Raw genomic sequence first — 24,735 nt, 5'->3', positions numbered from 1 at the left:
CGTTGGAGTTATTTTTCTTGTCCGTAGGTCTGAGCATCGTTACCAAGATAATTAAGTTCCTGAATATGGTTTTAACGGACTGCATTTTTTCCCCATCTTGCATGCAGTTACAGGGACAAATGTACTGATAAATGTTTCAAAAAAAAAAAAAAAAAAAAAAAGAGAAAAAAGGAGAAATCCCCCTCTCGGCAGCCCCATGAAGGGGCAGCAGCACTCCAGCCCGGCACGCCTGTAGGCTGGGGGGGTGAGCACAGCCTTCCCCACCTCCAGCATGCCGCCGCCTCCTGAACCAGTCCTGCCGGTGCCGGGGTGCTGCTGTTGCTGGGATCCATGCTGCGAGGGCAAGATGCAGGCTGGGGAGGGGGTGGCTCTCGTCTGATCTCTCTTGTGTTTGTAACAAAATCTACTTCATCACAAAATTTGTGTCAATATCATCAAGTTGTTTACAGAGGCAGGGAGGGGGGGCTCGGGGAGGCTGCATTGCTCTGGCAGATGTCTTCATAGCCGCGATGCTGCGTGTGTGCGTGCATATGCATCCGATGCTTTGCTCCATGCAAAATGGGGGGCTGTGGGACTTACTCCTGTACAAGAAACCTGTAGTGGGCATTTAAAAAACAAATACAGTGCTAAAGCATAATCGTGGTTTGGCGCTGGTGGGGCAGGTGCTGGTGGGAGGACTGTGCTGGGTTGGGGGAAGCAAAACTGAGGCAGATCGATTCGGTGGCTGCACAGCAGCCCCTCGCCACAACACCCCTGCCCTCTCCCCTCCCCAGCATTTAGTGAAGAACAAAGATATGGGAACAATTAATCAACTGGATAATAAAAAAGTATAAATCCCTGGGGACTGTGTGCTGCTAATGCCGAGGAGCTGGCTCTGAGACAGCCACCGGGAGGGACGAGCCAGCCCTCCTCTCCTTTCCTTGCCTCTCCTCTCCCCGAGCTGCTGCCACACTTGGTTCATTCCAGCTGCAGAAGCTCAGAGCCTTCCATGCGGTGGGATTTTTTTTTTCTGGGCTGAAAAAATAAAAAAAAAATCACAAGCCTGACCTGCTTTTTTTCCCCCCCCTCTTTCCTTTCTCCTCCTCATCCATCCGAGCCGAGGACTATCCCAATCGCGAAGGGGAAGAAAAAGGGGGAAAACCCAACAACAACCACCAACACCCAGCACGCCCCATTCCTGCTGCCCTTTGACATGCAACCTTCCTTGGGATGGGACAAGCCGGGATGCAGCTGTGGCTTTGGAAGGAACTGGGGAAAATTGGGGATCTTTGCTCTCATGACGGTGGAAGTGAGCTCCTGGAGCCGGGTGCTGCTGCTCTCCGTGGGGCTGCTGGCCGTCTCGGTGACTGGTAAGTGTAATGGAGAAAGCTGGCAACTTTAGGAGCGTTTTTCATCCTGCTCCTTAGATCAAAGGACCGCTGTTAATCCTCCTGGGGGGGTATGGGGGGGATGACACCGTGTGTGCACACACTTGTGTGTCAGCACATGCTTCCCTGTAATGTTCAATAAGGAGTATATTTTATTCAGACCTTTGTAGCTTTGTACAAGATAGTTTCCCTCTGTATCCTTTGGGAGCAACAATTATAAGCAATGGGGTAATAAAAGGTGGCTTTACTTGATCTCATTCCCCTTCTCTGGTGGGTCAAATCATTTGTGCACAGTTGCTGTATGATATGCAAGATGACCGTGAAAAATGCCATCACGGTTTCCCCCTCTGTCGTTCCCTTGCATCTTAATTCACTATTTCACTACCCTAGTGTTTGCCCATAGCTGATAAAATAGATTTCTGATGCCTTGCATGAAGATGGAAGCACTCTGCTCTTATTCCTCTTTCCTTTCAAGTTGAGTCTCTCTTATATATGAGCTCTTTGGCCTCAACATCATGGTTTTTTTTTTTTTTTGGTGAAATACGTGTTTATTGACTTGAAAGATAGCAAAAAAAAAAAAAAAAGAATTTGGGGGGGATTTGCTTATGTCTGCTCCCTAGTTTCCACAACTGCCCTTGTAGCAAAAGCATATCTAAGGACTGAAGTTTATTTCTGGTGTAAACAGCAAATATTTAGGGACTGTTCTTATGTGTGTGTAGGAGGGGGAAGAGTGGGAGAGCTGAGTGTTTGGCAGTGTCTTCTTTCAACGCTGTGCAGTGCCCCGATTTCCAAGAGTTTCTAAGTAACGTTTGTCTTGTCCCTGTATCTTGGGCTAGAGGAATGCGTGTTTGTGTGTTGATGTGCGTGAATCCTCTCTGGGTTTTCCAAAACCTTTACCTGAATGCAACACTGATTTTATTATGTAAGGCAGATCTTCTCTAAGGAGATCCAGAGTAAGTATTAACTGCTCCTCCTGAGTACTCTTGCAGTGGACCTGAAGAGTTTTGCTAATTGGAACTATCTATTAGGAAAGGGTATAAAACCACCCAAAAAACCTACGAGTCCTAATTAAGGATGAATATTTAATTTGGGCAATATTTTTTCCTTTCTTTAGCAGAAGCATTTAGCCTGCACACAAGAGAACCATTCTAGCAGCTTCTGTCGTGCTTTTCTGATAAGAGTAGACCAATGTAGAGGTACCTAAATATATGATCTAATGTGTCAGGCGTTTACAGCTTTTTTTCTTCTTCTAAGCTATCTGTAGCTTATTCATAGTAGATCTTCCAGGCTTCTCTCTGTACCTGCTTGTTCAGTGTATAATCCTTTCTTCTCAGGCCCCTATCTCCCTTCTCTCTGCATTTAGGCTGCTGTCTGTTCTGGATCCTTCACCCAGAGCTTGGTGCTCTATGTTGTTTTTCTTTGTGAGCAGATCATCTGCAAAAGCTTTGTGGACCTCATGTGTTTATTTGCATCAGAGTTAGAGGCATTGGTCAATAGCTCCTCTTTCTTAGCTCGTCTTTTTTAACAAATTCTGAAATCCTAGTAATGATCTTTTTGTTAAAGCAAGATACCAACTTTGACATCAGCGCTTACCGCTGGCTCTCCAGAACACAGTGAGCGTGTACGGAGTGAATGCACCCGCCCTTTGCAGAGTCCATGGTGGTTTCAGGGTCCGATCCCAGAAAGTAAGTTTAGTCTGGGCTGGAACTTCTAGTACCTTCGCTGAGCAAATCATGAACCTCTGTAGAAAAAAGTTCCTAAGAGGCTTCAGTTCTAACCTCGCCTTTCCTAGGGTTTGTGCAGGTAGCAATAACCAAGAGTACCCATAGTGTGGCAGTAGAGCTGTATATGTAAAACTATCAGTTAGTAGTTCTGACCGGCTTAAAAATAAAAAGGGAAAGAAATCCTACTCGCATCGCATCAGCTGTGCTACGTTGGTAGTCCTGTTGCCCAGTAATGTCCTTCTTAAAAAATGGCACAAAGCGTGTGCTTTCTTCAGATGCTGCTGGGGCTGAAGGCAAGATAATGCAGCCTCTGTTCCTGCAAAGAACTGCCCGAGCCGCAGGGAAGGTGGTGTTCTGAGATACGCTGAAGTTTATTGTGTATGTGTGGGGTTAGCGGAGAGGAAGTGCTTCGTATGGTTTCCTTTTTTAGTTTTAAGGGTGCAGTAATGATTTGACAGTACCTTAAGGGTTGTGGAGGGCACTGAATTTGTCTTTGGCTGTGAGTGGATTATGATCTGTACACGGCCTCTCAGGAATACAGGCTGTATGATGATTCTGAAATTGTATTCCTTGATTGTCAAAACAGGTGGGAACAGGAATAGTATTCCTTTCTGTTACCTTCAGGGTAATTAGCTACGCATCGGCACTAGAAGGTGCATTTGGGGTGTGTATGCATAAACACATATGTGATTTCTTTTGAAGGTCTATGATAAAGAGGGTCTCGATACCGTTAGTTACACACTGTGCTTTACTAGTCAGCATCCCGGTTTGTACTGGGTTACAGAAAGATGCACTGGCTTGAAATGTGGTCTAATCACTTTAAACCCATTGTCACTTGCTTTTTTTTCTTGATGGAAAATATTTTTTGGCAGACTCTTCCTCTGAAGAGTGTTTATGAATTTTGATGTATGTGTTTACATTGTAAATCATTCTTTTATTTTATTCTGTGGTCTTAAATCTCCACAGGATGAAGAGTGATTCGGGGGCACTTACTCTGCCAGGGAAGGAACTTCAGTGTGAAATAGTGATTTGAGTGTATTTTTTTTTTTAAAGGAGTAAGGGTGTAAGATATTAACTCTCTGAAGTGGTGGATATATGTTTGGGTTTTTTTTTTTTTTGTAGGAGGGAGGGACATGAATAGTCACCAGCCTGATTACATTTGATTGTGGTACATGATGGAACTACAGTATTCTATGGCAATAGCTGAGCATATTGGTTTGACCTGAGTCCTACTATTGCCGAAGCAGAGGGGATATCAGTGCTAAATGGAATGAATGATTCCCATGTACTCATTGATGTCTTGCTATTGCCTTTGTTACTCGAAAGGAGTAATTTATGGAAAACAGAGGGTGCAGATGTTTAGAGGGTACAGCTCTTCTGCTTGGGGTCAGGCTGGCTTCTTGGTCCTTAAAGAGGTTGGGAACACAGAAGGCATTGTGTTGCTGTACCTTGCCTTTGTGGCTGGGAGACAGGGTATGTGACCTACTCTATGGGATGTTTGGGTCGCAATTCATGCTGTGGCACCGTAGGCAAGCAATTTTACTTATCTTCTTGTTCTTTGTAGTGATTAAGGAGTTCATCATTTGGGGTACTGGAGGCTTTGCTGTACAATTGTTTGTTGCCTGTCGCTCTTTTTTTTTGTTGTTGTTGTCATCGCCTCTTAGTGCTGCTGAAGAACATCTAAGCTCAACCTTTCCTTGCTACTGAGCTCAGTCTCTGTCAGGTCAGATACCTCCTAGGGAAATCTTGTATTCGGCTGGTTGCTGGTTCCCAGCTGAACCAGCCCGCAGTGGTACAGAGGTGGATTTCTCTTCAGCTGAGCCTCGGTGGCTGCCTTCCAGTTGTCTAGGAGTTTCTGTCAAAAGAAGGCGCATGTCAAAACGGGTGAAGGGAATGTGATCCAGGCAATCTGCCGCAGATCCCAGTGGATCTGCTTTTTGACAAGGTGGTTTAGGGCTCGGCGTAGCTGAGCTGTTGATCAGGTGATCATTTGTAGTGTCCCTGCTATAGAGAATATATTTTCCTATGCAGATGTGAGTGCCGTATTAATCTACCTCCAGGGACAAGTGAAGAATAATTTCTGCTCCCCCCCCCCCGTTTGCTGTTAACCACTTCCACCAGTGGCTCCAAGGATTAGCAACTGCTGAATTACTGCCTGGTGCGTGCTGCCTTGTGCTGGTGCCTGAGAGGCCAGTTGTTTGTGAAATGCCAAATTCCACAGTGGTGCTTATGTACCTGCTGATGCCCCCCCCAGCTCTTACTTAAATTTGGCATGGATCTTGACCAGAGGAAATTATCATAATGTTGAGGGTTAGACAGGCTTGGGGGAAGGTCAGGCAGCCTAACCTCCGTAACGCTGATGGTATAACATCCAGCCATAGCAATACGGCTCTCCAGGCATGGAGAGCGGGCTGAAGGGTGAGTCCCATCTCTACTCTGCTTTCATCAGGTGCAGCCAAGCCCTGACCTAGTTTTCTACTAGTGAGACCCTCTGAAGACATGGAAAATATGCATAGTTCTCTGACCAGTACTGGGTTTGAACTTGAGTTTTTTGTTAGGACTGTGCAGCTAACCTTTTGACCTTTACATGAACTTAAGAGGCATATTGCGTAGATGTAGGTGGTATAAAGATTTTGGGGAGAAAGCTGCAATAGATGTCTTTGTGCCCATGGTATTGCAAGAGAAATCTTACTCCGTTTTTATCTGAAGTATCCTGAGACATAGGACTGGAGTAATTTTTCATAGGCTTTAGTGGAATTATAACAAAGCTATGTTTAGCTGAGCGGATTTTAAGTGATACTTCTTTACTACGTTCCACGTTTCTAGGCATTGGGAGGTTCAGAAATACTATGAATAGGCCTAGATTTGAATTAGCCTTTTGCCCAACAGAAATCATAGCAAATTCAAATGGAAGGGGAAAGATGAGACTTTAAGGGCCACAAAAAAGAAATGATTAAGTTGACTAACAAAGACTCTGTACTGCTTGAATTGCTAAGTCCAGCATTGAGTTGTCTATTTGATGTATACAGCAGCCAAAAGTGTCAGAGGTGGCGTAACCGCATCTGTTGGCTCTAATATCCCAGTACAGCCTCTGCGGGTGCAGATGACTGATGGGAACGTTAACAGAAGGGATGTAAAACCAGGTAGGTTTTTCGCTCCACCCAGAAAGACTGGGCACAGGCTCAGAGATGACCTCATCAATCCTGCGCGTTAACTGGGGTTTTATAGTCTAGCTCAGTACTTTAATGAAGTCTGTATATTGCTGCTTATTGAAACGTTTCCCTTAAAAATATTTTTACTGAACTGCAGTATGCGCACTTAATACTTGCCACCTACATATTTCAGTGTGTAAGTCCAGCTGACGAGACTCATACGATACCATCCAATAGCCTCTTTCAGAGTAGAGGCAAACATAGGATTAAAGAAAGGCCTTTCCTAATAAAGCACTCGTAACCTGGATCTGTGGTAAATCCACAGTACTGGGAGCTGTTGCCTGCCCGGTGTTTTCTGCAAGTGCCAGGCCACAGAACCCATGTCCGAGTCCTCTTCTGCCGAGGCGCTTTGCGGGAGTGGTGTCTCCGCGGGCTGCCTCTTGGTCCTCCCTGCCCAAGGTGGGGACATGGGGGGAACCTCTGCCTTTGGCAGCATTGCCCACCCTCGGGGCGGCCCGAGGAGCTGCTCTTAAGTGGAAAGCAGCGCCTTGCTTCCGCGAGTGACTTGCACAGGGTCATTTGGGGAATTCGTGGCAGATGTGTCAGTCTCAGCCTTAAACAACAGGTCGCTTTTCCTGTTTTGTTTCTTAATTCACTGCGAAAGAGCATAACAATACTTGTTGTGAGGTGCTTTCAGTGCAACTATAAGGTTATTTCTGAGGCCTCCTGCGGTGTGTGAGTGCCTGCTTCTCAACGTAGGCACTTGCATTGCTTTCAAAGAAATCAAGATACAGAGATTAAAAAAAGTGATAGTAGCACCCACAGTTTCTGTGTTTACACAATGTTTCTGGAGGAGTGAAGTACAGTGCAATTATGGAAATCAATGTACTTTGCTTGCAATAAACATGATGCAGTGCAGTAATCTGCAAAATATATGTGCTTCTGCCATGCTATGCAGTGGCAGACTGATCTGATAGTGCTTAATGTGTAATTGGGAAAATCCCATTGATTAAAGAGATCAAATTAACTCTGTTTCAGTCTCTTTGCTGCTGCCATGGACACAGCCAGCCAGAATGGAGACAGTATGCTGCAGGGAGCTTGTATGTAAATTTTTTATGCCTCCCTTGCATGAAAGTGGAAAAGAGGGGGGTTTGGGGTGGGTTTTTTTTCCCCCTCTTTTAATGTCACTTCACAGTGAACAGTATGTTGGTCGTTCTTTCTTCCCAGTGTCAGGTGTGTTCCCTGATTCAGTCCCTTGCAGTAATTTTCTATCCTTAAGAGGTACAGGCATCCCCACTGTAGTAATGGACTAACTGTCTGGGTTTTGTGTGCACGCCACCATTGTCTGCTGGGTGGAAAGAGAACTGGGGACAGTGTCAGAGTCCCCCTAGTGCTGGTAATTTCTGAGAGGTCAAAATGATCGTGGATTAGGGAGATGCGATGATCTCTGACTTTCACTGGAAGAGGAGAAGGGTCTTGCAACTGTGAGGCTTGGAGCGGTTGCCAGGGAGAAGTGTGGCAGGGGAGTAATTAAAAAAAAAAATAATAATTTAAAAATCCTTCCCCATTATTGGCTGCAAAAATCTACTTGAAAATGAACTGATGGGCTAGGTTTGGACGCCTTGGTAAGGCATTTAATTGAAGGAAGGGAGACATGACGTGAAGAAACATCTGTGCAATGTGGTATTAGTGTATTTATAGTATGGTAGGCTCAGCAGCCTCATGAGCAGTGGTCCTTATGTGTTTAGTGTGGTGTAAACATAGAGTTGGAGGCAGCCCTTGCCTGGAAGAGCGTACAGTCTCAGCCACCAACAAGTATTGGATATAATTCTTGAGTGCTGGAGGGTTGTGAAGATAGGTGAAGACCACAACACAGGGGCTCTCTGCCCGCACCGCTGGAAGCTTGCTTCTAAAGCCAGGCTTGTCTAAGGACAATACATGGTAAAGGCAGCCAGTGTCACCAGAGAACAGCTTTATACTTGTACGTACATCAGACTGGCCCCGATAAGAGTGCTGCTCTGCAGACTAGTAAGCTGGAGCTGCAGCCAGGTTCTCACAAAAGCACCTTAACCCTCACTGGCACTTGTGCATCCTCCTTAGAAACTCCTGGTGACCTCAGCAGGCAGCTCCTTCTCTCTGTCTGTAACCAGAAGGAAATTAGCAGCATCCTATATCCTGCTGGCAAATTTTTTTTTTGGTTCCCTCCATGGGAACCAGGAGGCATTGCTGCTCCTGCTTCATTATCGGGGCTGTAAGAGGAGGACTGGACAGAAGCACTCGGTGCCCACGGAGGTTTCGCTGTAAGAGCAGGGGAGGCAGTGCAGGATGCAGAAGGGCTTGCCCAAGGTCAGGCAGCAGGTTGCCGGCAGAGCCAGGAACAGGCTGGAGGTCTCCTCACTCCTGGGTGTTATTAAATGCTAAAGAGCAGCACAGAAAGGCCAGGCTGTTGCTTGAGAGAGATGTTTTTGAGATGTTTCTCTGTGCAGATGAGGTCTCTGAGCTGTATCTGTGCTAGTGGATGTGAAGGCATTTTACAGTAGTTACACTGAAACAGAACAATTTCTCAATCCATTTATCAAAATGTCTGCAGTTCCCATTTCAAGGCAGATAAAACAACAATGAATATCAAATAAAGGTGTCTTTATCCAGAACATTTTAAAACAAAAGAAAGAGAAGATTGGCTCTTTTGGCCTCTGGCTTGCATTATCTCCCTGGAATGTTAAGTCTGTTCTGTCCTAATGAAATGGCTTTATCTGGGTTTCATCCTCCTGCCTTGGTGCCACCCCCAGTTCTTTCAGTGTAAAGAACTTCGCTGCTTCGTAGTTGTCAGCTGGGTGGGATGTGGACCCACAGGCTGTTTCACCAAACCACGGCCACGGGCCGGCATTCCTGACCTGTCAATGCTCAGAGCTGGTTTTATTAGAAGGTGCAAGAAGTGCTGAAATAGACAGGAAAGATGAGTTAATCACAGCCGGAGAATTAACCACAACTGGGGATTTTCCGGTTCAGTGCTCTCCTGTTATTTGCACACTCTCTGGACTTGCAGAAGTCATTAAAGCCCAGTTCTTGCTGTTTCCCATGGCTCTTGGCAGTTAGAAATCCTTGAGGGTGTGAGCCTTAGTCATTCTGTTTCACTTCCCCATCTGTAAAATGGGGAGAAGTAGAATTTGCAAAATCCTAAAATGATTTACAGATTTATTCTGCAGAGAGATCCTAGGATGTTTGTGAAAAGCTTTCAGCAGATACAAATTGCACTAGGTTGATTAGCTACACGTTTTATGCTCTTGGTTCTCTCCCTTGATTGCATGGAGCGAATTCAACCATTTCATGTACAATTTGGGATTAATTGTGAATGACATCCTGAGGTGAAAGTTGTCTGTCTGCTGCTGAACTTTAAGTAGTAAAGTATTCATGGCAAAAAAAGTCAGAAATATCCTCAAATGCAGATTGTGTTCCAGCAAGGATTTGCACAGGTTGCTCAGCTCCTCCTGTAATTCGCACCGTATCACTTGTACGGTTTTTGTATGTTTATATCCACATTTGTGCCTTTTATTGAAAAGCCGCAGCGCAGCTTTAAAAGCATAGTGTATTCCCAAATAGATGGGAAGGTGGGAGACTTGTAGCAGGCAAAGAACTTGCCAGAAGCCTTGGGGAACTGGATACTGGTCTTTAGCAGAAGCAGAGTTGGCAGAAAGGATGGTCTGGACTTTCAGATTTGAACCTGCCACAGACCTTCTGGCTTTGAAGCAGTTGCTTAAATTGTGTAAGCTTCAGCATCTTGTCTGTGGAGTGGAAAAATAGTACTCTCTAATGTATTATGAAGATGAATGTCTCAAGGATGGCAGAGAGCAAACAGAGACTTGTTTCCCAGTTATGGTATCTGTTACTTATCAGCAGTTTAGCACTTTTTTTTTTAACCAGTTAAACTAGAGAAAGCAACGTTTGAAATACATTTTATGGCATCTCTCTTGTTGCTTTTGGAGCCAGAGGGCCTGGGGTGGAGCTTATTACCTGAAAGAGCAGGAGGAGGGGAGTTCCTTAAGGCTGGTGATGGCTTTTTATTCCTAGAAGGTTTGCTGAAGAACTTTACAGGGGGAATGATGTGCCGTTGTGTAATTGCTTACACATTGTTACCCCTCTGCCCTGGCTCTGCTGCTGGTACCAGGTTGTGTGTTCCCGAACTCCTGAGATCTGACGCCCTGTAAGGAGGACTCTATGTCACTGTTCCCCCAGCCAAAATGAGCAATGCTAGCTGATCATTTAAGGATTGTGAGGATGGCCTGGGTCTCATTCTGTTCCCCAGTCCTGTCTCCTTCACCTTTCTGTAACTTCGTTACCGTCAGCAGGGTTCCTCCTGCTCCCCGTTGCTGCGGGGCAGAGCGGGATCTGGTCCTTTGTTAGCCAGATTCTTGATCTGACGCTGGTGAGCACTTAAAGCCAAGTTGGAGGTACAGAAAATGGAAGCTCATTTTTTCTGTAACAAAGGCACAGTTCACTGTTCCTTTCCCATTTGATACACCGAATAATAATGTCAAGAAAAATATATTTCCTCCCAGAAAGGAAATCTCCTTCAGAAGGATAATGAAGCCTGGTGCTTTTCCAAAGCCAATGCCGTTTTTAAAGATGCTACTTGTATCATGCAGCATATTGTTTATATCTCTCTGTTGTTGTTTTGTCTCCATTAGGGAAAGGTTAGGCACTGATTGTGGACACTGGACATCTGTCAGCAGCCATCCTGGGATGTTTTCATTAAAGTCAAGCACTTTGGAGAAGGACTCAGTCCGTAAATATTAAAATAATGTCCACCTGCTGAAATAATAAGCGTTTGAAGGATAGGGAGTCTGTCCCTGATAGTGTTGGGTTTTTATTTCTAATGTTGGGTCCTGGAATGACCAGAGAGGGACGATCTGTCACTCGTGTGCTGACCCCTCTGCACCTTACTCCCTTTTCTGAAGGTCCAGTTCCCTTTCTACACGCTCTGCTGTGGTCTTGTGCAAATCACGTGGTGGCAGAACAGCTGTACTTTGGTAGGATGTGTTAATGAAACTGCATTTTAAAAAACAAAACAAACCTTGTTAGATGTTCCAGTGTGTGGAATGGTCCCCACGCTGCAGATAGTGTCTTGCCTAAGGCTTAGAACTAAAGCAGAGTGAAACCATTGTGGCTTTTTGAGTGAAGTTCTTGGATCTTATTCATGAAGACAGATCATCACGTACCTGGACAAGGGTGTCTCATAGACCAAGGTGTCTTCTTTCACTAGCACATACAGTGCTGGTTTCTTTACCTTGGCAAGACTGAAGATAGTGGAGACAACCCTGCAAGCCCCGTGCTGTTGTTACCTCTTCATAAACAGCTGGGTGGGTTCAAACTGGAAGAGACCGTCTTAGGAAAAGCAAGTTCATTTCACTAAAGTGCTGCAGAAAATAATGTTTTATGGGAGGGTCTGTCGTTTGTTCCTGCTACAGGCTGCGACAGTCCTATGTTAGAGAACAAATTAGGACCTTTTTTTGCCTAGGAATCTAATACTGAGGGCTATTATGGGGAGTTTTTTCCCTTCTTTTCCATGAGTGCAGTTAGCAAATGAGGCTTTTCACAAAAAAAAAAATACCCAATTTGAACCTACAAGTCGATTCAATTCACCCCTTGTTAACTCTTTGATTGAGGGCCATGTAGATTGAAGAAGAAAGGTATTGATCTGCTTTTGGGATTGAAAACTAAGATTAAATAGAATATGTCTAAGGGTGAAAATGAGGTTTTAAACGAATGGAGGAGGTGAAAGAAAAATAAAATAGTGCAATATAATGTTAATGGTAATGGAAATAAGTTCTGAGTTTCTTTGGTTATACACAGGTGGAGGTCACAGGATACAGAAACTGTACGGAAATGACTTGGACTTTGCATACGATTCGATTGATCCACTGAGCTAGTGGGAATATTTGTGTGCAAGTCATGACAGATTGGCACCTAGAATGAGAATTTTTCTAAATTGGATCAGAACAGGATAAAAATAAGTCTGGTTTTGTCGATTCAGAGAATCCACCAGTTGTCAACGTTCTGTTTGGACAAAGGGACACTTCTTGTTAGAACAGAGCTAATAGTTTTCAGTGAAGAATTTAGTTTTTGCTGTTGTATACATGACATTCACGTGTAAAGGGACTGAAAATTTCAACATAATTGAAATGTTTCACTACTTCTACAGAAAATCTTGCAGAAACCTTTTGTAGCTATTTATTGTTTAGGGCATGTGGCTGTCTTTTTTTTTTCTTTTTTTCCTCCCATTGGGTGAAGTGTATTGTTAACTTTTCTGTGTACCGTCAACTTCTGGTGACTTTCATTGATTGCTCAAGGTGACAAGTAGGCATTAGGTAATAAATATCAAGTGCAGCAATACTTGAAGGAAGTGAATGTGAAAGTGCTGTTAACGGAATCAAGTAAAAATTGGATTTATATCCCAACAAAAATTCCCCAGAGAAATTGCCTTCTGTTTGCCTCTTTTTGTAATTCAAATATGATAATGCAAGTGCAAGCTGTTATAATACAAATGCCTGGCAGAGTGTTTCGTTGGAAGATCTCAAAGCACCCATAAACACACAGCACGCTTCTCCAGAGAGCGTGGGGAAATGAGAATTGTGGTAGAAGTGAAGAGCTTTTAATAAGTGGAGTCTCTGCTTACTCAGGATTTTTTTTTAAATATATCTGAAAGTATAAGATTGCGGTCACTGTGGTGGCAGCTCGTTTGCTGGTTATGGCATTAGCTGAATATTTGAAGTTAGTTCTTCTGTGTTTTCTACAGAACTTCTGTGTCTCCTTTCTGTTCCACGCCCTAGGTGCTAAAAAGGGATGGTGGCCTCCCTGCGACTACCAAAAGTGTATAGTAGGTTTGTGTAACTTCTCTGCTTTCCATGTAGTTATAAATGTCTGAAAATATAACCAGATTACTGATTTTAAAGATACAAGCTAAAAGCTGAAACGCGGTGGGGAAGGGGAAAAACGCTTGCAACTCCCTCTGAGCTTAGGGCAGATTTCTTTTTAAAGAAGAATCTATATCCACTGCATTATTCTCTTTAAACTGTCAGTTCTCCATCAGTGTAATAATGAAATTGTTAATATTGTGAGAATTTCAAGGACTGAGGTCTTCTAAATTATTAGTGAGATGAGATTTGTAGCTAAGTCAAAGGTCTCTCGGGACGCGTTCCATTCTCACTGGCCTTGAGGGAGTGTTGAACTTTATAGATGGACACACGGCTTCATAACTAATAATGGCACATGAAATTGCGGCTACTTTTAAGTCTTTTCATGATGACATGGATTTGGTAACGGGTGGGAAATAGAAACTAATAATGAAAATTTATCATGAGCAAATCCTTAAATTAGACCTTCCTTGTGATTTGTGAGATGGATTTCACCTTGAACCTTATTTCACCTTTCTTACTTTTTTTTTTGAGATAAAGGAGTCCTCACACCTGAGATGAAAATGAGTTTGTGTTTGAGCACAACGGATAAGCCATTTAAATGCAAATATTCTTTTACTGGAAAATAATTGAAATACAAATTGAAAAATTTGTTTTGGAGATAATAATTAGCACCTTATAAATGAGACAGAGTAAAAATGCTGCTTATGAGTGGAGTCCGTTTGCAGAGGTTTGTACAAATGTTTTAATCAAATTAGTTTTCTTTTTCTGAGTTTTCATTTCAGTTGTGTGTTGAGATGAACTGCTGGGTGAAACACCAAACTTCTGGGAGCCGGATAAAATCTGAGGTTCAGCAGATCTGCATGCCAGGAACCGCAGACAGCAGCAAACCGTGTCTGCCCTCTGTCGTTTTTATAGATGTCTGGACTGAAGGTGGGGAGAAGTTAAATCTTCACTGTGTTCACTTCAGAGATGCAGACAGAAAATAAAAGTAAAATTTTTAAGAAGCTTTTGAATCATTCTGAGCAGTTTCATTGAGTCTTGGACTCCTGGGGCAAGATTTGCAAGGATGTTTAGGTGCCTAAATACGTGTATAGTTGCCCAGCGGGGTTTTGTAAGAGGATATGTTAGCTGCAAAACTCAGTGCAATCGTAAAGGCTACAAGGCATCTGTCTGCTGTTCTTGGGTTATAAAAAAAGTGTTTGTAAATCTGGTGCACTTAAGTTCCTTTTGAAAAGGGACTTGTGGTCCTTTGAATTTGGTTTGGTTTCGTGAAATCTTGCCCAAAGGAGTTGCCTGATCTCTCTGACACCTTGCCATGAGTCCAGGGACAAGTCAAGGCCTCCCAGGTTCCAGCTTAGTGCCTAAACAGTGTGTTACGCCGTATGTGCTCGGGCTAGCTCTGGCGTTCAGTTGAGAAGGGCCCAAGCTTGCGTGGTGTGTTGCCAAGCCATTCTCCTGTTCCCAGAGCAGGATGCAGCCCTTCTCTGGCTCACTCTGAAATGGGATGCACAGACTCTGCAAAAGAGACTGACAGTGGGCTTCTGTTAAAGGGTGTTGGGGCAACCGAACAGGCATGAAGGCAAGTCGCGGGAGAACCCAGTGAGGCCGTTGTTATTCACACTAGAGACAGCATGGGAAGAATATGCATTAATTGGTTAATGCTTGTGAAGTGCTTTGAAGATGGAAATAGCCATATAAGTGCTTGGTATTATTATTATGCTGACAATGGCTGTGTAGAAGAGTCGTGGTGCTAAGGGAGCCGTCAAAATTGATTAAGAGACAATTTTGAAAGGGAAAGTTTTGAAGGGAGAAAATTACATCCCTTGAGAAGAGGCCATTCTGGCTGAATATTGGGATAAGTGTGTTACTTCTCTGAGCTGAGCAAATGATTTCAAGTAGTGGATGGTCTGCACAAGATTCCCAGTTTCATCAGGAATTATGCAGCTGTGAACTTTTGCAGGTAATTACTGTTCTTTAGGTTGTCAATGAGTGGCTGCTTGTGAGGGGTGGAATTGTTGCAAGCATTTGGGAGCCCAGTTGTTTAGGCTTGTTTGGGGCGTGAAGGTCACGTAGTGTTTAGTTTGAAACCTAACTTGTGAAATCTAGTTCCCCTAAGAGCAATCAGAAAACCCTGGAGTTTCCGGATTACAAATTGTGAAAGGTTTAGTATATGTGTAGGCAGCTCCAATGGGTCTTGCAGCAGATACAAGAAAGAGTTGACGTGATTTTTATGAAGCATTGAGGAACCTGAGGATTTTGAGGTGGTCTTGATGCCCTTTGCACCCAAGGAATTCAAGCTGAAATGAGCTGAAGTTGGGAGGAGGATGGTTGGGGAATGGAGGGGTGTATCTTAGAAGAGAGAAAGCGCAGAGTTCTTATTTAGCCTGGCAAACAGGGTTGCAAGGGGATCTAATTATTCTCTATAAATACATCAAGGCCAGGTAAAAACAAAACAGGGAGGACTGTTAAAGCTAACAAAATGTTGATATGAAAACAAATGAGCTTAAACTAGTCATGAATTAATTTTAGGTTGGAAATTAGAGTAATGTTTATAATTATCCAAGCAGTAAGGCTGTAATGCAAATCTTCCAGTGGGAAGTACAGGACGGAAAAGCTTAGGTGTTTACAAATGGGATTGTTTGGTGTGGTTGCTGAGCCTGGAAGGAGACAGTACGTAATAACCAGGAGAGCTTTTTATTTCTTTAGCTTTAACTTTTTATCTCTCTAGGTGTGTGTATACATATCTGTGCACGTGAACACGCATCCATGTATGTGCTTTATAGTCCAATTTGTAGTCACTTGCTGTATCTCTGCATTTTTCTAACTGAGGCTTAAACTGGCAAAGAACACTCAAAATTTTATTTGCTGGGGACTGAGCCCAGGCCCAGCTGTCCATCAGTGCGTTCAAGGCTCAGCAAACTCAAAAATTAGACTCGTGAACATTTGCCTTCAGTTGCTGTTTTTGCGTCTTGTCCAGCCTGTCTGAACCTGTCTCGCTGTAATGCTCGTCGAAGTCTCCTGTGTGTTCTCTCAGGCTGAAAGCAGAGTGAGACCATCTTTCTTCCTACGATTTTCGCACACCCTCTATTTAGTGAAGTCCCATTTGGTGTGAAAAATTTTAAACTTTGAACACTGATATTAGTGATCACAATAGGCCCTGCTTTAAGTTTCTGCCAAAGAACATCAGTATTAAAACAGGTACTTAATGCACTCAGTAAATCTGTCGGGTACAGAGGAAGAGCAGATCTTGCTTCTCATTCCAGCAGGTGTTACAAGGATAAACTGTATTTCCAAGTGGATCTGGATAACGTACTCTGGAATATTCTGGTTAAGATCTGTTGCAGGTAGGTGGCTAACAGCCTGTCAGGCAGAGGGACAGACTCCATTACTAGCTGATTATTTCTACAAATGCTTGTTCATTTATCTGCTCTTTGTATTAATGACTCACTGTGGCTCTAACCTTTACTCTGAGGCTTCAAATACTGCTGTTTAAGAAGCATCTCATACTTGTGGTCCTGGAGGTAGCTAATACTATGTCATCTGGATAAAATGCTTGATTCCGAGCAGCTGGATGGGAGCATCTCTGTTCCTGTGTCTGGTGCCAGAGAGAAGAGGCCACATCCCGTGTCCTGGAGATACATGAAAACACCTGCAGCCTCTGGCTTTGCTTAAAACATTACTGTAGAGCTCATCATCTCAGAGCCCTGTTGCTAAGAGGCCCTAGGCCAAAATTCAGGTCCAAAATAGTGTGTGTAGGGCTAATCGCAAAGAATAGTCACACCTGCTTGCTTTGGTCCGGGGATGCCACTTCCCTTTCCTTGTCTCCTGCTGCCTTTTCCCGACCACTTTCCTTGGCTTCCCACGATGCCCAGAATTCAGCAGAAAACCCCAAACAATGGGTCTTGCTGAATACAGAAGGCGTGAACGTTGTGAAGGAGAGGAAGGAAATGAATTGTGACTTAGTGAAGCCACGCAGTAGAAAGCTGGTTTGTCTGCAATATTGCCAAACTCCATTAACTGGTTGTTTAGCGTTCAGGGAAATTTCCGTGTGTATATAAAATCAAGGGTGGGGTGTTTTTTTTTCCCTCCCCTTGCTTCTTTGTTAAGGCTGCCTTGTAACGAAGCCGCAGTCGAGCTGTTGCATGTGTGCCTTTGCCTAGCAACTGTGCCTGGCAACGTCACGGCATCGCAGCCGCCGCCGATGGGGACGGAGCCGCTGGCTGCTGGGGAGCTGGTTAGAATGGTAATTTGTGATGAAAGATACTGGAGCCTCTTGTCATGAGGCTTGCAGAGCCTTGTTCTTAATTTCATGACCTTCAGGCTTCCTTGAATACCTACAGACAGCTTTCTGCCACTGCCCGGCAAAAATCAGAGGAGCTGAGAGTCGCCTGGTAGCCAAACCTTTAGGTGGTGTGCGGGGCTCTGAAACCCTTTCCGTTAGTCTTTCAGCCGAGTCCCATTGCCTGGCACTTGGGGTGGGGTAGGCTACGTGTGTGTGAGGAATTCCTGTGACGCAGCCAGTGCACCACGGCTTCAGCTGAGGCTGAAGCTGCCCTGGGTGACACCCGTCTGCGGTAACAGCGGGCAACGCTTAACATGTGGAGCATCTGCTCTAGGAAATGGACCTGCTTCTCTCAGGAGCCACTCCAGGGGAGAAGCTGGGGAGTATGCTTAAAGCAGAGCCAGCTGTGGCTGTTTTTTTTAAAGTGTCTAAAGGTCTTGTTTCTTCCTAGATCCGCTTGGCTGTTTTTTGTTTCTTTGGGGTTTTTGAAATCTTAATGCATGAATGTGTTTCAGCCAAGGTTCTTCAAAGCTCCGTTTAGATGAGCTCACAGTCACTCGTGCAGTGGAAGGGTGAATGTCCTCCATTCTAATGCAAACAAAGGATGTGAAATGAAGTACTGCTCTTCGCATTTGTCATAGGACAGAAGTGCACGCGTGTGGTTAGAACAGGGTACAGCGGGGAACTGGAGCAGCACAAGGTGAATTGGCTGGTTTGCCCTCTCTGGTGAAGGCGTACAGCAGCGGGTGTTGGGCTCTGGAGCAGACGTGTGAATCTTGAACACCTCTGGAGTGTGTGTGTATATATATAAATATATATAAACGTACTGGACAGATGAAAGAGTCTGTCCCTCACTGATGGCTTGAAGTGCATCGCTAGTGCAAGACTCCTGCCTACTGCCTCACAAGGTGTTTTTTCCCCTCGTGTCACCTGTGAAGCAAGTCACCAGGTTCTTTATGCTCGTCTGAGATAGGGTGGTCACTTCATGCTAAAGATGGGAAGGACAAAAGGGTGAGGACCTTCTGTAACCAGGCTTGTTTCTGGCATGGATTTGCAGTCAGCAGGCGTGTTCCTTTTCCAGGTGGTGCTCTCTCAGATTTGAGGCAGTGAAAAATATATGCTATTTCCCCACAGGAGTGGAGGGCACCGTCCTCGTCCTTTTGCAGAGAAAGCCCGGCCTGGGGCTGTGGGGGGTGTGAGATGCTCCTGGTTCTGTGTTCAGCACTAACTGCGGGTGCTTTGTGTAGCCGTACCCCAGCCTTTGGATTTACATGATGTTTATTGTGTATGAGAGAGAGGGTGAAGAAACAGATCTTCAGTTTACATGAAGGATCTTATTCTTGAGTCCCTTACTCCGGTTTCACAAGTACAAAGAGACGCCGGTGTGGCAAATCTTCACTAGTAACTATGCTGATAAAGCTCAACTCAGCGTAAAGCAGGGTGAGCTGTAGTATATTTAGCCTTGCCGACAAGATTCCTATGCTTTGCTCATTGTTAAAAGGTTCAGGATATTCTTTCTGTGTACGCTCCTTGCATCAACAAACTCTGCTTGCTTGGCTAGACATGATCAGTACAGCGTAGAGACAGTCTCTTCCCTTGCCGTACAGTCCGAACAGGCAGAGCCCATTTCACTTTGTTGGATGCACGAGATGGAGCAATGGATGTGGTCTTTGCCACCACATGTTCGAGGAAGATGTTGAAAACTGAGATTTGGTGGAAAGATACTGAGGCATTCTGTGTTGTGGAGTGATGAGTAATTTAGTAGTTTGAATTCCTCATCACTGTTGGCCAAGCAAAGTTTTCTGTTACGCGTTTGAAATGTTTTCTAGCGTTGTGTCCGTTGCTGTCCGCTGGATGTTGGATCAGGTGGTGTCTGAAGCAGTATGTCTGCCTGTGTCTCTCCAACTAGCTAACCTGAGTTAGTGCATATAAAATGCAATATTTTTTAAGATGAATGATGTAAATGGTCAGGAAGATGATGTGTCTTGATGAACACAGACTTCTCTGTCTTTCTTGGTACTGCTTAGATTAAAAAGCATGCGTTAGCAGGGATTTTCTAAATGCTTATTAAAATAATTCCAAAGTAATTTTATAATATCTTCTATTATTAATCCTTAAGCCCTCCTTCCTCCCCTTCTAACAGTAAAATAGGAGGGAATACATCTCTTCCCCTCGCTCTGTACAAGTCTTCACTCCTAAGTGCTTGTCCTGTTTTCTAGCTGGCTTTGATTCTGTTTCGATTGTAAGCTTTTCAGATGGTAAAGTGGTATATAAATCTGCAGGGGTGATTGAGAAAGATATAGCATGCACCTGGGGAAAGCCAGCGTGACACTGTAATGTCTCTTTGATAACCCAACGGGAGTGTGTGTTGTGATATTTCCTACAGAGCAGCTCAAGTTCTTACAGCTACACAACGAGCAGTGCGATTTTTGGGTTCCCTCCTTTGATAGCAATCTGTTGGGTTGGGTTTGTTTTTTATTTTTGTTGTGTGGGGTTTTTTTAACAATTAAAAAAGCTGATGAGCGTCTTGAAGACTCAAATCCATCCCTTCTGTTTCCAGGTCATTCCAGGGCAGGGGTGAAGCAAGCTGGCAGGGGATGGCCTGTGTCGGTCAACGTGCCACGCTGCCCTCCCCTCTGCCTCTGGTAGGAGCAGAAGACTTCAGCCTCAAGGGAAGATCTGGCAGCTGCCGTTACGACCAGCGTGTGCTCACTTAGGCAATTTCTAGCTTAACCAAATGAGGCATTGCTTTTCAGCAGCTGCAGTCTCTGGCCTCTCCGCATGTCAGGGGACTGCAGTGCAGCTGTAAGACAGGACATATGTGCAGTGTCATGTTCTTGTGATTTCAAGTTTTCTCCTACTGTGGCTTTTGATGTTACCTGAAATTGGATGCTTTCCTTTTTTCCTCAACAGCATGTCAGAACTCCTTTGACCTTGCTGTTGGAAGTATATGCCTTTTCAAGGTTCAATCATGAAATATGAAAACACAGGATAATAAAGCAGAGAAGACTTTTTTCAAAGGAGAAGGGTAGCTTGGTGTAGAAGGGGGAATGTGCCGGTGGAGGGTGACAGTTGGCTTCCCAACCCCATGAGCGAGGGACTGTTGAACTTGCTTGGGCTTAGGTCTAGCACTCTATCCAGTGTTTGTCTTGACACTTCAGCACAGGTATGGAACAGCTGGGGAGAGTCCAGAACCTCACCGGGGTTCAGAAACATCATTGAACAAGGAAACGAACAGGTTGGGTTCGTTTAGTCTGTAATAGTGCTTTCCAACATTTTTGGATCTGTTGACTTCAACAGTTGCAGTGTTAAGTGCCTTTATTTCTATGTTGGTGCTTATTGCATTTCTAGAGAATTTAAAAGACTAGACATGAGGCTATTTTCCTTTCTTGCCTTTCACAGATGCCCACGGGCATTGAGCTGCAGGTTGAAAAATCACTTTTCTCAGAAGGAGATGGCTGGGGAGAATAAACTTCCTTGAGTCCAGTGTAGGTAGGAGAAAATGCCATGGTCTAAAGTAATAACCGGGTGAACCTGGGGCAGACATCAAGGAAATGGAGAGGTACAATGCTTTTGTGCAGGTTTTCCCTAATCTGAAATATGTAAGTGTCATTTTTAAGATATGTTGGAAACATTACATGAGCACAGAGCGGCGTGGCAGTGCGTGAGGATAATGCAGTGACAGCTGGAAGTTCCAGCAGGGCAAGAATTTGCAGTTTCCAGCTGTAAGGTGGTTTGGTTGGAGCTTGTGCTGGGGAACTCCAAGCTCAGCAACGTGACTAAAAATCCCAAACATGCATAGGAAGTTTACATAACCTTCCAAGACAGATTTTTTTTTTTTGGTTGGGAGAGCAAGGGACGGTACATGTGGGAAAACCTAAATATGTTATTACAGCATCTTCACTCCACCATCATCATTTCTGTTCCTCTTCTCTACTTGGGAAGCCCTTAAAATGGAATTGTTATGCTAACGTTGGAACAATGCCTAAGAGTAACAGATCTCGGCAATAACAGTGTAAATGCCTGGGCAGCACTAAGAGGGACAGAAAGTGATGACAGAGTGGGAGTGAAAGACTGTTGGAATGGAAGCGAAGTAACGTCTCTCCCCAGAGAACTGGAGGTGACTGAGTTGGTTTCAGGAATGGTATGTTTGATTTGCGGTATCGCAGTATTGTGCCATCCTGCTGAAAACTCACATACTGCTTTTGATTTGAGGTGGATGTTATAATTCTTTCTGGAGTTGGCAGTAGTGGCGTGAGCTGGATTCAGAGAAAATGCCTGTTCTTTGCCCTCGTATTCTTCAGTTTATCGCTCCACGTGCTCAGAGAGAAAAAGGCACTGGCTGTCTGAGATGTAAATCATCCCCTTGATGATGTGCTTGGATCCACTGGCTTTTGATTAAAAGTTATAGTTAATGGAATGTCTCTGCATTATTTATTACCCAGAAGGCTTTGATATAAGACTGTAGGTTAAGTTAAAACTATGAAAAGGTGAATACTTAGGGAAACAAGACTTAAATTTATGAAGTGTGAAGGTACTTTCCCTGTTTGTTCGCTTAAATTGTGTGAACGAGAGTCAAAGCTAGGCTATAGGTAAACTGCTTACTATTTGTGGTTGTCTGTAATGATTTATAAGATTACTATGTAAAGAAGCGTAATTAGCTGCTGATAAATGATTCAAAACAGTAAACACTGGGAAAAATGAAGAACCTTTTTCCTATTTAGATGGCAGATCAAACAGTGTTGGAAAAAAAATGTGAATTCTTGAAAATGAACTGTTCAATACAGGGGGTGAGCTTCTAGTATGTTCTGTTTGGGGGTACAGTTGTGAGAAGACCCGTGTGAAGGAGCTGGCTGGGGGACACTCCACTCCTGACACCCCTGTTCTGAGGCCTCTCAGACCTGAGGTGTTGATCCTGTGCTGGGGCATGTACCCAGTCGGCTGAGAAGCTGAAGGACTTGAGTGTGGTTTCACACGTCTCATCCCACAAAGAAAGCCAGGGCACTTCTGTGCCGAGCTGGGCGGCTTTAACTGTGTCTCCATCCTTGAGCTCTACCCTACCCATCGCAGCCTCCGAATGCGCTCGCAGGGGATGCTGAAACCTGTGTTAGCGTTGGAGTGCTCTCTGTGAGTTGGGTCTAATGTCTCAGCGTGGAGAACTTCTATGCAATGAAGGTGAATGACTCTGGACAGTAATGTAAATAGAAAAAATTGAGAAGTTACTGATGTATGAGTAGGATTTGGCCTTGGTATTTTAGGCCTGGACAGAATGTGTTTGTGTGTCTGCAGGATATGGATTTCAGTTTTCTGGGAGAGAGGTTTTTATTTTCGTCTGTTTCATTGAATGGACTAGAACAACACAAAATAGAAACATTTGTGCCTAAGTAACAATAACTAAAGAAAATGACAATACCAGAAACTACTGCATTAAGCAGACAGCCATGTATCACCACTAGATGATACTGCTGAGGGTAAGACAGTGTATATGACTTGATATTTGTTCCTTTTGAATTGTGCAGTGACGATACATCAGTGTTTGCTAAATTAGATTTCTGCTGAGAAACAAAGAGCATCAACTTAGATTTTAGGAAGCATTTCAGAAAGCAATTCTGTTCCCCTCTGAAGTATTACTTCCTTAGATATTAATATGGTGTAAATCAACAGAGTTAAAGCACTTCCTTGATTTACACCACCGTGGATCTGGCCTGGTTAGTTTAAGGAATTGGAAGTAGGTAGAAGATGATGTTTTGTACCCATTTCCTTTGCGTTTGTAATGTCAGACAATGCCTTTGTTTATTATTGAGCTTCTGACAACTTGGTGAAGGTTTGTAGTGACAGAATTTGAATGTACAAGTTTATCTGAGTCTGTCGAGCTGCTGAAATTCTATGTCAAGTGATGAAACCCAGTGCCAGGCAGGACACTGGCAGGGTACAGCAGGGTACAGCAGCCAGGGCAGCTCACTCCGGTATGTATTTGAAGGAAATAACAAAATTCTGTTGCTATGAATGTGCTTGAATGATTGAGTCTCCTCTTTTGCGAACTGGTTTGTTGTGGTCACTGGACAGTGGCCGTCATGACTGCCAGTCACAAGACGCCGAGGACACGAGAACAGTCAATGCTACCCACACTGTAGTCGCTGGGGGGTGAAGTGGTTCAGCTCCAGAACTCGAGGAGCCGTGTTGCATTAGACAGAGGCCTCTCTAAAGCAGGAGGGACTGACAGGAGAACCGTCCCACGCTCACGTGTCTAAACAACTTCAGATAAACAGTGTAAATAAACCTCCCACTAGCTTCTGTCTCCAGTCATGTCGCCTGTGCCGTCAGAAGAAGTCTTGGGGACATTCTTCCAACCTTCCTCATGGCGAGAGGCTGAAGCTTGAGGGGTCACAGTTTTTCTGCTCAAGCAGGGGGCAGCCGGAGCTGTATTCAGCTGATAGTTAATTTCTGGTTAAGTGTCCAGTCCTGTTAAGTTTTGTGGCATGTGGGTTAACCATATATTGTAAAATGCCGCAGGCAGCCCATGTTTCTGTTAGAAATGCAGTTCTTCTCTAAGCATATTGCAAAGTAAGTATTTCATCATTTGCCTTGTGTATATGAGCCTGAAGTGAAGCTGATCAATCTGTTTACATTGTTCAAGCGATGTATATTGCACAAACCAAGTATTGTAGGTGGAGGCTGGTAAAGCTGCCTTCTAAGTTCTATCATTGAGAAAATGGTTGTGCCCCGGATGAAGATGTTTTTCTGCAAAGCCCCAAGCCCTCCCCGAGTGTTGGTTTCCTTGGGTTGTGTTTTTTTTCCTCCCCCTTTGGTTGTGATCCCTTTGGAGAAAGGCTCTGTCCACCAAACAGTGCCAAGTACGTTAATGCCTTTGTCCTTGTCTGGAAACTTTAAGTGCTACTGCAATAAAATTACACTGATGCATTCATTAAAAAGATATACTCTCATAATAAACCACTTTCCAGAATTGAAAATAGCAGGTTGCATTGGCAGAACACAAGTTAGAATTAGCTCCGTTCTCAGACTGGTCATCTCCATCACAAAACAGGACATGTGCCCACAAACGCATATCCACTGATGAGTTTCATGTTGGTGTTACACTGTCAGAAAGTACGAGTCCATAAATAATAATATTAGCTGGAATATCTGCATCGATATTCACAGTGCCACACTGAGTCTTCTGGCAGATGACATCTGGTTCCTCAGCTTTGTCCCTTAGATCCCCTTAGATGACATCTGATCCCTTAGCCTTTCTCCTTTGCTGTAGCTTTTGAATAGAGTGGCAAATTGAGAGGGGGG

General features: G+C 44.2%; 1 protein-coding gene across 3 annotated transcripts in view; it reads left to right on the top strand.

Moving 5' to 3' along the window:
* The first annotated feature begins 503 nt into the window (after nt 1-503).
* CSMD2 (CUB and Sushi multiple domains 2) overlaps nt 504-24,735 on the top strand; it is a 297,274-nt gene continuing 273,042 nt past the window's right edge. For 2 of the 3 annotated variants that reach the window (XM_063355710.1, XM_063355709.1), the window contains exon 1: nt 504-1,349. In XM_063355710.1, coding sequence (XP_063211780.1) covers nt 1,193-1,349 — 157 coding nt within the window. In that variant the 5' untranslated portion in view covers nt 504-1,192. The remainder of the gene's footprint in view (nt 1,350-24,735) is intronic. The other variant, XM_063355711.1, reaches the window with a different exon arrangement.

The sequence above is a fragment of the Chroicocephalus ridibundus genome, chromosome 19, assembly GCF_963924245.1.
Source record: "Chroicocephalus ridibundus chromosome 19, bChrRid1.1, whole genome shotgun sequence".
NCBI classification, from domain to species: Eukaryota; Metazoa; Chordata; class Aves; order Charadriiformes; family Laridae; genus Chroicocephalus; species Chroicocephalus ridibundus.
Note: the sequence above shows the minus strand (reverse complement) of the source record. Positions and strands in the feature narration are given on the sequence as shown.